Below are 13404 nucleotides of genomic sequence, written 5' to 3'. Positions count from 1 at the left end.
CCTTGTCAGCCAGCAGCCAGGGGATTTGTTTCCCAGCTCTGTGTCAGTCGGTGCCCAAGAGCTGAAGGGAGCAGCATGTAGAAGCAGTTCCCAGATTTCTAGGCAGGCAGTGGAGCTGACAAGCATCCGCGTAACTCGCCGTGTTCATCGGGAGGGGGTGCTGCTTCTTTGGGAGTACGGCACAACGGAGACACGAGACTTGGAAAAATCCCAGCTCCCTGTGGATTTGTGCAGCAGGGCTGGGGCTGCTCCCAAAGTTCCCCCGCCCCAGTGACACAGCCGGACATGGGCTGAGGGGGGGCTGGATCAGGCTTTCTTGTCCACCTGCATGCCAGGAGGGAGCACAAAATCTACCTGCATTCTCTGCAGCATGCCATCCGGGAGCAGAGCCATTCCCAAAGGAAGCCGTGAGCCCGGGACAAGCCAGTGCCGCAGTGGGATCCTAGCAGCGCTTGTGGAAGCTGGGAGAGAGGAGCCCACCTGGAGCAGGTTCCTGTCAGGATTAATCATCCCGTGGCTTCCCACCAGGGTCTCATTGCTTCCAAAAGGCCCCAGAGTGTCACCGTGGCCCCTCGGTTCCACCAGGTTCCATAGCGTCACTGTGGTGCCCAGGCTTCCGTCAGCTTCCCTAGCATCCCCACGGTCTGCAGGGCTCCCCGAGCTTCTGTGCTGGTGTCACAGTGGAGCCAGGGTTCCGTGTAGGTCCCCAGCATCACAAAGGCTCTTCCTGGGAGCCACAGGTCACAAAGCAGCGTGGGTTCTGTGCAGCCCCGCTGTGTCACAATGGCCGCCGGCTTCCACGAGCCCCCGCAGTGTCCCAGTGGCTTTAGGAGTGGGTGGCTGGGACTTGGTGCCCCGCCAGCGGCTGGGGGAGAAGCAGCAGGGACAGCGTGCGGACAGTGCCATGGCCACTTCTGTGGCCACTCGTGTCTCTGTCCCAGGCACAGCCGTGGTGTGGAACACCGGCTCCTTTGGGTGTGCAGGTGGCAGTGACGGCCTGGAGCATGGCTGCTCCCGGGGGACACCCTGGGGCAGGAGGCTGCTGGAGATTCATCGCCACACGCTGCAGCTCCTTGTCATGAGGTGCTGAGAGTGATTCTAAAGGCTGTTCCCACCAGGCACTTCTCTGGCTTAGAGCTGTTGAGCTGTCAGCGGGAATGCAAAGGCCAAGCTCGGGAGCCTTTTGTCCTGGTGCCTTTCGTGTGTGAGCAGTCCCTGGTGCCGTTGTCTTTGGATCCTGACTCTGCGAGAGGGAAGGCTTAGGATGGTGCCTAGAGCTGAGAAGGAAAGTGCAAGTTAGGGCAAAGGAGTTCATCTTGCTCTTGGAGTGTGGGTGCAAAGAGGAGTCTGCACTTGCAAGGGGAAGATGAGGGAAATCTTTTTGTCCTGACACCGTTGATTTGAGAGCAGGGAAGTTTCCAAGTTGCCTCTGCCCTTGGGCTGCTTTCGAGCTGGGCTCGCAGTGATTCCTTCTTCTGCAAGTGGGCAGCGCTATCGTGTGCTTGTTTCGATGAGCGCTGACAGTGCCCAGGAAAAAGCCAAGCGCTCCGCTGGCGCGGCCCCAGTGGTGTGCGAGCAGTCGGTGGAAGAGCTCGGCTGTGCATCCTGCCTCTTGGAGACATAAAGGAATGTGATCCTGCATGGTGCAGGGAGGGAGGAGGAATCGTTTTTGCTGTTGGCTGTGCAGTTTCTAGGCTGCAAAAGAAAAGGCAATTCCAGCACGGCCTCTTTCTTTAGAACCTTTTCTGTGCCATCAGCTGCTCAGCATGGAACTCACACCCTCTGAAATGCATCCAAATCCCTGAAGATATGCTTCTTCTCTCAAGCTCAGTGTACCATCTTACCCTCTCATTTTTGCATATGCCAAACCCCCTTCCAAACATCCAGCAGCTGCTTGTCAAGAAAAAGTCCTAGAACAAAAAGCCACTGCTGGCTTTCATAGCCCCTTTGCTGTCTAGGAACTAGAGGAAACAAGCTAGTGATACGCACTTTCTTTCTCAACTCCATCGAGCGCATCCTTCTCTCCAGGTGGCAGAGTCCTTGGCGGAAGTGAAGCATCTCCAGCTGCAGTTCAGACTGAGACATGTGCCAGGACAGGAGACATTTGCTGACCTTCCCTCTTCCCTGTGCAACATGATTCTCGCAGCCCAGTCACTTTCACACACCTTCGCTATCCCTGAGTCCAAGCACCTAAAGCTCCCACAGACAGACGTGTCAGGAAGGAACACGTTCCAAAAGCACCCCCTTCTCTTGTCAGCATATACATTGTGCACAACACGCTGCGGCACTGAACTGATTTTGGGGGGTCGTGTGTCCCCCCCAGCCCCGCTGTCACTCTGCCCCTGCCCGGCTGCTCCCAGTGTTCCCAGGAAGGCTTCCCAGTTCGCCCCGGTCCCGTTGATTGGGGAACAGTGGGAAGGGACTTTGGGGGATCCCGCGCGGGGACCGAGAGTGGAGGGGGCGGAACCGGCCCCAGGATGGATCGGGAATGGGGACCCCCGTGTGTCACCCTTGTGTCGCCCCCCCGGGGGGGTCCTTGGGAGGCGCCTCAACCCCAAATCGGCACCCAGCGAACCCCAAAGGCGCAGAGGCCCCCCCCCTAAGCCGCCCCACAGCCCCCACCGACCAACCAAAATTGCCCGCGAGTATCAGATAATCAGAGAAGGCGCTGAACAACCTTCAGGCAATCAGAGCGCGCGGCGCTGGTGACTCACCAGTTGCCAGGCAGACCCGCAGCGCCCGGCGCTCCCCACCCGGACCCCACCTGCGCCCCCCCTCGCCCCCAGCGCCCCCCGCCAGGGGAATTTGAGGAGGGGGCGCGTGGGGGGCTCCCAGGCCGGGCCCACAGCCCAGCCCTGCCCCAGCCCGACCTGCCCCGACTCCATCCCGGCTCCTCCCGCCGGATGCGACCGCGCTGGGAAAACGGGGGGCCAAGGGTGGGCACTGGGCCCGGGGGGAGCAGGAGAAGGGATGGGGGAGGAGGAGAAGGAGAAGGAGGCATCTTTTAATGGTATTTTATTGAGTGTCATTTTTTAGAGACCAGGATCAATACTCCCCGGGCGTCAGGGCGAGTCCCTCAGGGCTGTGGGGCCCTGCTGCCGGCTCACCCCGCGCCAGCCCAGCGCCAGCGCTCAGCGGGGCTTTGGCTTCCCGTGCCCTTTCCCGTGCCCTTTCCCGTGTCCCCAGCCCACCGTCACCACCCCCGTGTCCCCAGGTCGTGCCCCACCCCTCCCCCCCTCCCCCTCTGTCGAGACATGGAGGATGAGAATTTCCCCACCATCCACCCCAAAGGTTCCCCCGAGGCCATTTCCTCTCGTCCTTTCCCTTGGGAGCAGAGCCCCAGCCCTCCTGGCTGCCCTCTCCTGTAAGGGACTTGGAGAGAGCCAGGTCCCCCCTGAGCCTCCTTTCCTCCAGGCTCAGCCCCCTCAGATCCCTCAGCTGCCCCTCAGAAGTCCTCCAGACCCTTCCCCAGCTCCATTCCCATCTCTGGACATGCTCCAGCCCCTCCATGTGTTTCTTGAAGTTTGGAGCCCAATCGCTGCCCTGTCGCTGCAGGTGCCAAAACCCCAGGGAGACTCCTTGGAAATGGGGGTAGAGAGGAGCCCTTCAAAGGGAAACGTGTGCAAAAATGCTCCCAATGGCCGAGCGGGTTTGCTGTGGCTGCGGGAGGAAGAGATGCTCCGGGACTCCGCCTCGGCCCCGGAGCGGAGCGGCCCGTGCTGCCCCGGGGCGCGCGGGGCTCGGCCGTGGGGCGCGCGGGGGGGAACGGACAAACGGGCACCGGACACACGGACACGCGGACAAACGCTCCCAGCGCTTCAGCGGCAGCGGCAGCAGCGGCAGCAGCGGCAGCAGCGGCAGCAGCACAAGAGCAGCACAAGAGCAGCGAGTCCACGAACCCTCTGCGTCCCTTCTCCTGCTCCTCCTCTCCCTCTCCCAGTGTCTCGCACCCTCTCCCGCTCTCCCTTTCGTTCCCCAACCCCCCCTCCCGCGGCCTCCCTCTCCCCACGCCCGGCCGGGCCATGCCCCCGGCCCGCCCCCGGCCCCGGGCGGGGCTGCCCCCTCCCCGCCCCCGGGCGTCCCGCCGCGGTCCCGCCTCCGCCCGGCTCTCGCCGTCCTGGCTGTGGCGCTGCTGGGCGGGCATCAGTGCCTGGCTCCTGGGCACCATCGCCAGTCCCTGGCTCCGGCTGGCCCGACCCCGACCCCGACCCCTACCCCCACCCCGACCCCGGCCTCGGCTCCTGCCGGGGCCCGCCGGGGACACAGGCGGCGCGGCCGCTCCCGCCGCCTCCGCAGCGTCTTCCCCGCTCCGAAGTCCGCCGCTCTTGAGCGCGGCCGCCGGCCCCGAGCCGCCGGTGTCCGCTTCAAAAGAGCCAACATGTGGACATGGCCGGCCCGGGGCGGTTGAGCGGCGCTCGGCGGCCGTTCCTGGCCCCGGGCCGAGCGCTGACGGCCGCGTCTCGCCGGCAGGGAAGGCGCAGCAGGGCCTGAAGGAGCGGTACCGGCTGGGTTCGCTGCTGGGGCGCGGCGGCTTCGGCAGCGTCTTCGCGGCGACGCGGCTCTCGGACGGCGCCCCGGTGAGTGGCGGGGCCGGCGGCGGGCGCAGGAGGCGGGGGGCAAAGGAGGAGGAGAAGGAGCACGGGGCTCGGCACGGCGGGCGGCGAGCTCAGCCCGCTGCTCCCCTTGCCTTGCAGGTGGCCATCAAACGGGTGCCACGGAACCGCATCCACCATTGGGGCCAGCTGGTGAGTGAGCGAGGGGCAGCGGGAGAAGCCGGGGCGCGACGGGCGGGGATGAGCCGAGGCCCGGCAGGGTGGAAGCCGCCAGAACGCCTCGAGGGAGAGCGGCCGTGGGGCCAGCGGAGCGCGCAGAGCGTCCCCGGCTGGCTGAGGGCTTGCCGAGCCCCGGCACGGCATCGGCCCCGCTGACGGCATCGTGCTCCTCCCACAGCCCGACGGCACCCGAGCACCACTGGAGATCGTGCTGCTGGACAAGGTGTCCGCTGGCTTCCCCGGCATCGTCCAGCTCCACGAGTGGCTGGAGCTCCCCAGCAACGTGGTGATGGTGCTGGAGCGCCCGGAGCGGTCTCAGGACCTCCTGCACTTCATTTGGGCACGGGGCTTCCTGTGCGAGGAGGTGGCGCGGCACCTGTTCCGCCAGGTGCTGGAGGCCGTGCGGCACTGCGCCAGCTGCGGGGTCCTGCACCGGGACATCAAACCAGAGAACATCCTGGTTGACCTGGCCACCGGGCAGGCCAAACTCATCGACTTTGGCTGTGGCACCTACCTGCAAGCCGCAGCCTACACCAGCTTTGCAGGTGAGCCCACGCAGGGGGAGGCTCCTGGTAGCGGCATCTCAGAGCCCAAGAGCTCACAGCCCAAGCCGGCTGTGGCCCGGGGGATCGTCCCTTTTGCTGCCAGTCATGGCAGCCGGAGTCTTCAGCTGAGCTGCTTTTGAGCGGCGCTGGCTGAGGGCCCATCTTCCAGCCCTGCTGGCAGCCTTTGCCAGCCACTCTGCCCAGGACTGGCGCTGGGGCTGGGGCAGCCAGCGCCACAGAAACACCCGTGGGTGGGGGTAGCAGAGAGGGGGGGCCAGAACCTGTGCTCCAGCCCGTTTGGTGTGCAGGCGAGACAGGGCTCGGACCGCTCTGCTGCCCGCGCTTGCCTTGGCTTAAGAATGGTTTCTGGGGCAGTGCAGGCAGGGAGGATGAAAGCGTGGTTTTTCCCCAGCACCAAGTGCGTTTTTCCTTTGCATGGAATGCTCGGGCCTTGCCAGGGCTTCCGCTGCCCTCTTGCGACACCAGCGGCTTCTTTTCCAACCCCCAGTTTGGACACAAGTCCCCGGTGCTGGCGAGAGGGCAGCGGGTGCGGCCCCCGCAGGCCCAGGGATGCTGGGGTGAGGCTCTGGGAGCAGGCAGCGTCCCCCTGAAGAACTCCATCTCTATTCCATAGGAACACCGTCCTACAGCCCCCCGGAATGGACGCACCTCGGCTGGTACCACGGCGAGGCAGCGACCGTCTGGTCCCTGGGCATCGTGCTGCACCAGATGGTCTGCGGGGAGCACCCTTTCAGGAGGGGCTGGAACAGCACCTGGGGCCGGCTCTCGCTCCCACGACGGCTCTCTCCAGGTGGATCCTCGTCTCTGCAGCACGGGGGGAATAGCAGTGCTGGGAGACAGCAGCGGGCTCAGGAGCATGCCACCCTGGCAGCTGCTGAGGAGGTGGCAATGTCCTGCTCCCCTCCAAAAGAAAGAATTGATGGCAAAGTTTAGGCACAGCCCTGAGCACAGGCAGCACGGCCTGGCCATGGCAAGAGTGGGGCAAAGCGGACAGGAGCCTTCTGCAACTGACTGGTGCTTTCTGCTTTCTCTGCGCAGAGTGCCAGGATCTCATCCGACGGTGTTTATCCGTGCTCTCCTCGGAAAGGCCCTCATTAGAAGACCTGTCCTGTGATCCTTGGATGCAGGATATTCGCGTGCCGTAGGAGAATGGAGAGAGCCACACGCACGCTTTGAGCCAGGGAGCCGGTAAGTTCCAGCTGCACACGTGCCTTGGCAAGAGGCAGCAAAGAAAGGCAGAGTTTTTGTCCTGCCTGAATCGCTGCGCAGGGCTCCTCAGCTGGGCACGCGCAGCCCTGCTGCTGGAGCTGAGCTGCTCTTCCCAGCACTGGTGGCCCCCATGCCAGCTGCTTTTGCTTGTCCTGCTTCAGCGACAGCCGGGGCCCTGGGCAGAGCACTGACAGCCTGCTCCAGCCCCAGGGAAGAAGAAGCCCCTGGAGAAGCTGTGCCAGGTGCGGCTGCTGCTGCTGGAGACATGGAGGGTGACATCAAGGATGACAAGCTCTTCCTCCACCTGGCAAGCTGAAGATGATGGACTTCAATTGTGGCACCTTCTCCAAAGCCAGGCTCCACGGCGAATTTGCAGATGAGTCCACACGCAGGGGGATGCTCCCAGATTTGTGCATTGCACAGCCTGGCCGGGAAGCAAAGGTTCCCCCCTTTGCTGGAGCGGATGCAACCAATTCTTCAGTCGGCTGCCAAGCTGCTTTTTGGCAGGGCTGGGGGGATAGGCTGGGCTGGTTTTGAACTGGGAGTCTGCTCCTGGCCCTGCCAACAGCCCCCAGCACCCACCGTGCCCCACGTTGGGGCTGGGGCAGCCGGCCCGACACAAAGCAAGCCCCATGGTGGGAGCAGAGGTTGGACAGCAGAAGCTGTGCATGGGCTGCTTTGCTCTGCAGGCAAGGAAGGGCTTGGGCTACTCCACTGCCCTTGTTGGCTTTGGGCTCAGCATGACTTTTGGGGGCAGTGCAGGGGGAAGGCAGAAAGCGTGGGCTGCCCTGGCCCGTGGGTGGGTTTTTCCCTCGCATGGCGGGCTTGGGCCTTCCTCAAGGCCCCAGCAGAGAGAAGATTTTTTACCTTTTTCCTTGTTTCCCCTTTTTGTCTGTAATCTCTTTTCATTGATTTATGGTTTGTTTTTCCAAAGGAAGCGTTCTAGGTGCTGTCGGGTCCGGATGGCGAAGTGCTCGGGAGCAGCTGCGGCGTGGGTGGGACGTGCCCTTGGAGAAGGCTGAAGACAGCGTTTGGGAGCAGCTTTTCTTCTGGCGGCGGGAGGCGTGAGGTGGGTGCCCGTCCTCTTGGCACGGCTGGGATAAGGGCTTTTGGGAGACGGCAGCGAGCGCAGCAGCATCCCGCTCTGGGCAGCTGCTGAGGAGGTGGCTGTGCCACGGCCGGCTGCAGGCTGGGCACGTGTCCTGCCCTCCTGCTCTCCTGCCAGAGGCAGCAATGCTGGGCAGCTTTGGGCAGCGCTCTGAGCACGGCCAGCACGGCCTGGGCACCGCGGGCGGCTGGGACAAGGGGAACGGGAGCCTTCAGCTGACGGGCGCTTTCTGCTTTGCCTCCTTGCAGCCGGGCTCTGTGGATGCTGAGGCTGCTCTGGGCTCCGCCAGGGCTCTGCTGCGGCTCAGCCCCGGGGCCACGAGAAGCCAAAGAAGAAACGCCGTGACCTGCAGCAGAGACGTGCCCGAGCAGCTCGGCAGTGCAGCTCACGTTTGCAGAGCGTGCACCTCCAGGGGAAAATATGACACCCCCCAATAACAAACTTGTTCAGTAACTTCTGAAATGAAATCAGTCTGGGATGACCCCCAATGACGTTTTTCAGCTTGCTCAAGCTGAAGCTCAGCCCTTCTCTGAACAGTTCTCTCCCCCACCTGCCTTTTGCTCCACAAGTGCTCCCTCTTTCCCCCAGTGAGTTCCCAGCTCACTGCAGTCCCCATTGCACTGTAGCCTTCCTTGATGCCCCTGGCCACGAGGAAGAGCGAGCCCCAGGTTTAGGGACTCATGTAGTCACTGGCTGAAGAACAGCAATGTCTCAGAGGTCTGGTGAGATTTGGGTGTCATTCAGAGCTGCTCTCCAGGCCTCAGCTCTGCTCACTGCTGGCTTCCCACTCCCTTTTCCTCGTTCTTCACAGAGCAGGATGAGCTCTGTGAATGCCCTTGACTCTCGCCACTCTTCCCAGCCCAGCCACCCAGCCCAGTTAGGCTTAAGATGGAGCTTCTTTGTCTCCTCTGGCACCCCAGGGCAGTCCCCTCTGCGGGGAGCAGCAGCCCCAGAGCGCAGCACACAGCAGTGCAGGCCGCACCTGGAGCAGCTCCCTGCAGCCATGGCCTGGCTCTTTGTGGCAACCAAATGCTCCCTGTGTGCAGCTGTCCCTGGAGGATGGTCCCAGGGCAGAGCCCAGCCGGGCTCCCACCGCATCCCCTGGAGCCTGGGGCAGGCAGCGCTCGCAGAGCTGAGGTTCATGGTGAGCACCCAGAGCTGTGGCTCGCAGTCGGTGGTTGCAAGCATTGTGATCTCATCTCCTGTGACCTGTGGGGAAAAGGAGCTGTGCAGCCAGGCCAGCGCTGCTCCTCTGGGCAGGGACGAGGCTGAAGGCCTTTCCTGTTGCCGAGGAGGCGGCATTAAGCCTTAGCGGGGCCTGGCAGCTGTGGAGCCGGATCTCGCCCGCTGTCCGGGACTCGCTGCCCACCAACCGCCCCCACCCGCCGCGCTCCGTTCTGCAGGGACAGAAGGCTCTGGCTGTGCGAGGGTTTCCATCACGTCTGTGTACCCGTGGCTCTGCAACGCACACGGAGAGGGAAAGTGTCAGTCACGGTGCTGGCACACTCCTTCCTTTCCATACAGGACACGTCCCTGCGCACCCCGTGTGCGGATCTATTCAAAGGACAGGCGTGGATAGAGATTTCCCACGGAGCTCTGACTCTGGCGGAAGTCACCTTGTCAGCCAGCAGCCAGGGGATTTGTTTCCCAGCTCTGTGTCAGTCGGTGCCCAAGAGCTGAAGGGAGCAGCATGTAGAAGCAGTTCCCAGATTTCTAGGCAGGCAGTGGAGCTGACAAGCATCCGCGTAACTCGCCGTGTTCATCGGGAGGGGGTGCTGCTTCTTTGGGAGTACGGCACAACGGAGACACGAGACTTGGAAAAATCCCAGCTCCCTGTGGATTTGTGCAGCAGGGCTGGGGCTGCTCCCAAAGTTCCCCCGCCCCAGTGACACAGCCGGACATGGGCTGAGGGGGGGCTGGATCAGGCTTTCTTGTCCACCTGCATGCCAGGAGGGAGCACAAAATCTACCTGCATTCTCTGCAGCATGCCATCCGGGAGCAGAGCCATTCCCAAAGGAAGCCGTGAGCCCGGGACAAGCCAGTGCCGCAGTGGGATCCTAGCAGCGCTTGTGGAAGCTGGGAGAGAGGAGCCCACCTGGAGCAGGTTCCTGTCAGGATTAATCATCCCGTGGCTTCCCACCAGGGTCTCATTGCTTCCAAAAGGCCCCAGAGTGTCACCGTGGCCCCTCGGTTCCACCAGGTTCCATAGCGTCACTGTGGTGCCCAGGCTTCCGTCAGCTTCCCTAGCATCCCCACGGTCTGCAGGGCTCCCCGAGCTTCTGTGCTGGTGTCACAGTGGAGCCAGGGTTCCGTGTAGGTCCCCAGCATCACAAAGGCTCTTCCTGGGAGCCACAGGTCACAAAGCAGCGTGGGTTCTGTGCAGCCCCGCTGTGTCACAATGGCCGCCGGCTTCCACGAGCCCCCGCAGTGTCCCAGTGGCTTTAGGAGTGGGTGGCTGGGACTTGGTGCCCCGCCAGCGGCTGGGGGAGAAGCAGCAGGGACAGCGTGCGGACAGTGCCATGGCCACTTCTGTGGCCACTCGTGTCTCTGTCCCAGGCACAGCCGTGGTGTGGAACACCGGCTCCTTTGGGTGTGCAGGTGGCAGTGACGGCCTGGAGCATGGCTGCTCCCGGGGGACACCCTGGGGCAGGAGGCTGCTGGAGATTCATCGCCACACGCTGCAGCTCCTTGTCATGAGGTGCTGAGAGTGATTCTAAAGGCTGTTCCCACCAGGCACTTCTCTGGCTTAGAGCTGTTGAGCTGTCAGCGGGAATGCAAAGGCCAAGCTCGGGAGCCTTTTGTCCTGGTGCCTTTCGTGTGTGAGCAGTCCCTGGTGCCGTTGTCTTTGGATCCTGACTCTGCGAGAGGGAAGGCTTAGGATGGTGCCTAGAGCTGAGAAGGAAAGTGCAAGTTAGGGCAAAGGAGTTCATCTTGCTCTTGGAGTGTGGGTGCAAAGAGGAGTCTGCACTTGCAAGGGGAAGATGAGGGAAATCTTTTTGTCCTGACACCGTTGATTTGAGAGCAGGGAAGTTTCCAAGTTGCCTCTGCCCTTGGGCTGCTTTCGAGCTGGGCTCGCAGTGATTCCTTCTTCTGCAAGTGGGCAGCGCTATCGTGTGCTTGTTTCGATGAGCGCTGACAGTGCCCAGGAAAAAGCCAAGCGCTCCGCTGGCGCGGCCCCAGTGGTGTGCGAGCAGTCGGTGGAAGAGCTCGGCTGTGCATCCTGCCTCTTGGAGACATAAAGGAATGTGATCCTGCATGGTGCAGGGAGGGAGGAGGAATCGTTTTTGCTGTTGGCTGTGCAGTTTCTAGGCTGCAAAAGAAAAGGCAATTCCAGCACGGCCTCTTTCTTTAGAACCTTTTCTGTGCCATCAGCTGCTCAGCATGGAACTCACACCCTCTGAAATGCATCCAAATCCCTGAAGATATGCTTCTTCTCTCAAGCTCAGTGTACCATCTTACCCTCTCATTTTTGCATATGCCAAACCCCCTTCCAAACATCCAGCAGCTGCTTGTCAAGAAAAAGTCCTAGAACAAAAAGCCACTGCTGGCTTTCATAGCCCCTTTGCTGTCTAGGAACTAGAGGAAACAAGCTAGTGATACGCACTTTCTTTCTCAACTCCATCGAGCGCATCCTTCTCTCCAGGTGGCAGAGTCCTTGGCGGAAGTGAAGCATCTCCAGCTGCAGTTCAGACTGAGACATGTGCCAGGACAGGAGACATTTGCTGACCTTCCCTCTTCCCTGTGCAACATGATTCTCGCAGCCCAGTCACTTTCACACACCTTCGCTATCCCTGAGTCCAAGCACCTAAAGCTCCCACAGACAGACGTGTCAGGAAGGAACACGTTCCAAAAGCACCCCCTTCTCTTGTCAGCATATACATTGTGCACAACACGCTGCGGCACTGAACTGATTTTGGGGGGTCGTGTGTCCCCCCCAGCCCCGCTGTCACTCTGCCCCTGCCCGGCTGCTCCCAGTGTTCCCAGGAAGGCTTCCCAGTTCGCCCCGGTCCCGTTGATTGGGGAACAGTGGGAAGGGACTTTGGGGGATCCCGCGCGGGGACCGAGAGTGGAGGGGGCGGAACCGGCCCCAGGATGGATCGGGAATGGGGACCCCCGTGTGTCACCCTTGTGTCGCCCCCCCGGGGGGGTCCTTGGGAGGCGCCTCAACCCCAAATCGGCACCCAGCGAACCCCAAAGGCGCAGAGGCCCCCCCCCTAAGCCGCCCCACAGCCCCCACCGACCAACCAAAATTGCCCGCGAGTATCAGATAATCAGAGAAGGCGCTGAACAACCTTCAGGCAATCAGAGCGCGCGGCGCTGGTGACTCACCAGTTGCCAGGCAGACCCGCAGCGCCCGGCGCTCCCCACCCGGACCCCACCTGCGCCCCCCCTCGCCCCCAGCGCCCCCCGCCAGGGGAATTTGAGGAGGGGGCGCGTGGGGGGCTCCCAGGCCGGGCCCACAGCCCAGCCCTGCCCCAGCCCGACCTGCCCCGACTCCATCCCGGCTCCTCCCGCCGGATGCGACCGCGCTGGGAAAACGGGGGGCCAAGGGTGGGCACTGGGCCCGGGGGGAGCAGGAGAAGGGATGGGGGAGGAGGAGAAGGAGAAGGAGGCATCTTTTAATGGTATTTTATTGAGTGTCATTTTTTAGAGACCAGGATCAATACTCCCCGGGCGTCAGGGCGAGTCCCTCAGGGCTGTGGGGCCCTGCTGCCGGCTCACCCCGCGCCAGCCCAGCGCCAGCGCTCAGCGGGGCTTTGGCTTCCCGTGCCCTTTCCCGTGCCCTTTCCCGTGTCCCCAGCCCACCGTCACCACCCCCGTGTCCCCAGGTCGTGCCCCACCCCTCCCCCCCTCCCCCTCTGTCGAGACATGGAGGATGAGAATTTCCCCACCATCCACCCCAAAGGTTCCCCCGAGGCCATTTCCTCTCGTCCTTTCCCTTGGGAGCAGAGCCCCAGCCCTCCTGGCTGCCCTCTCCTGTAAGGGACTTGGAGAGAGCCAGGTCCCCCCTGAGCCTCCTTTCCTCCAGGCTCAGCCCCCTCAGATCCCTCAGCTGCCCCTCAGAAGTCCTCCAGACCCTTCCCCAGCTCCGTTCCCATCTCTGGACATGCTCCAGCCCCTCCATGTGTTTCTTGAAGTTTGGAGCCCAATCGCTGCCCTGTCGCTGCAGGTGCCAAAACCCCAGGGAGACTCCTTGGAAATGGGGGTAGAGAGGAGCCCTTCAAAGGGAAACGTGTGCAAAAATGCTCCCAATGGCCGAGCGGGTTTGCTGTGGCTGCGGGAGGAAGAGATGCTCCGGGACTCCGCCTCGGCCCCGGAGCGGAGCGGCCCGTGCTGCCCCGGGGCGCGCGGGGCTCGGCCGTGGGGCGCGCGGGGGGGAACGGACAAACGGGCACCGGACACACGGACACGCGGACAAACGCTCCCAGCGCTTCAGCGGCAGCGGCAGCAGCGGCAGCAGCGGCAGCAGCGGCAGCAGCGGCAGCAGCAGCACAAGAGCAGCAGAAGAGCAGCGAGTCCACGAACCCTCTGCGTCCCTTCTCCTGCTCCTCCTCTCCCTCTCCCAGTGTCTCGCACCCTCTCCCGCTCTCCCTTTCGTTCCCCAACCCCCCCTCCCGCGGCCTCCCTCTCCCCACGCCCGGCCGGGCCATGCCCCCGGCCCGCCCCCGGCCCCGGGCGGGGCTGCCCCCTCCCCGCCCCCGGGCGTCCCGCCGCGGTCCCGCCTCCGCCCGGCTCTCGCCGTCCTGGC

General features: G+C 63.1%; 1 protein-coding gene across 1 annotated transcript; it reads left to right on the top strand.

The window, feature by feature from the left end:
- The first annotated feature begins 1510 nt into the window (after positions 1–1510).
- LOC125321083 (serine/threonine-protein kinase pim-1-like) lies at positions 1511–6746 on the top strand. Its single transcript, XM_048293485.1, has 7 exons — positions 1511–1578; positions 4148–4577; positions 4695–4745; positions 4951–5317; positions 5952–6128; positions 6377–6526; positions 6709–6746. The coding sequence occupies exons 1-6, from the start codon at positions 1511–1513 to the stop codon at positions 6481–6483; spliced, it is 1200 nt and encodes a 399-aa protein (XP_048149442.1). The 3' UTR covers positions 6484–6526; positions 6709–6746.
- The last annotated feature ends 6658 nt before the right edge of the window (positions 6747–13404 follow it).

The sequence above is a fragment of the Corvus hawaiiensis genome, unplaced genomic scaffold (assembly GCF_020740725.1).
Source record: "Corvus hawaiiensis isolate bCorHaw1 unplaced genomic scaffold, bCorHaw1.pri.cur scaffold_60_ctg1, whole genome shotgun sequence".
NCBI lineage: Eukaryota > Metazoa > Chordata > Aves > Passeriformes > Corvidae > Corvus > Corvus hawaiiensis.
The sequence above is the reverse complement of the archived record's forward strand: the minus strand, read 5'-3'. Positions and strand labels throughout refer to the sequence as shown.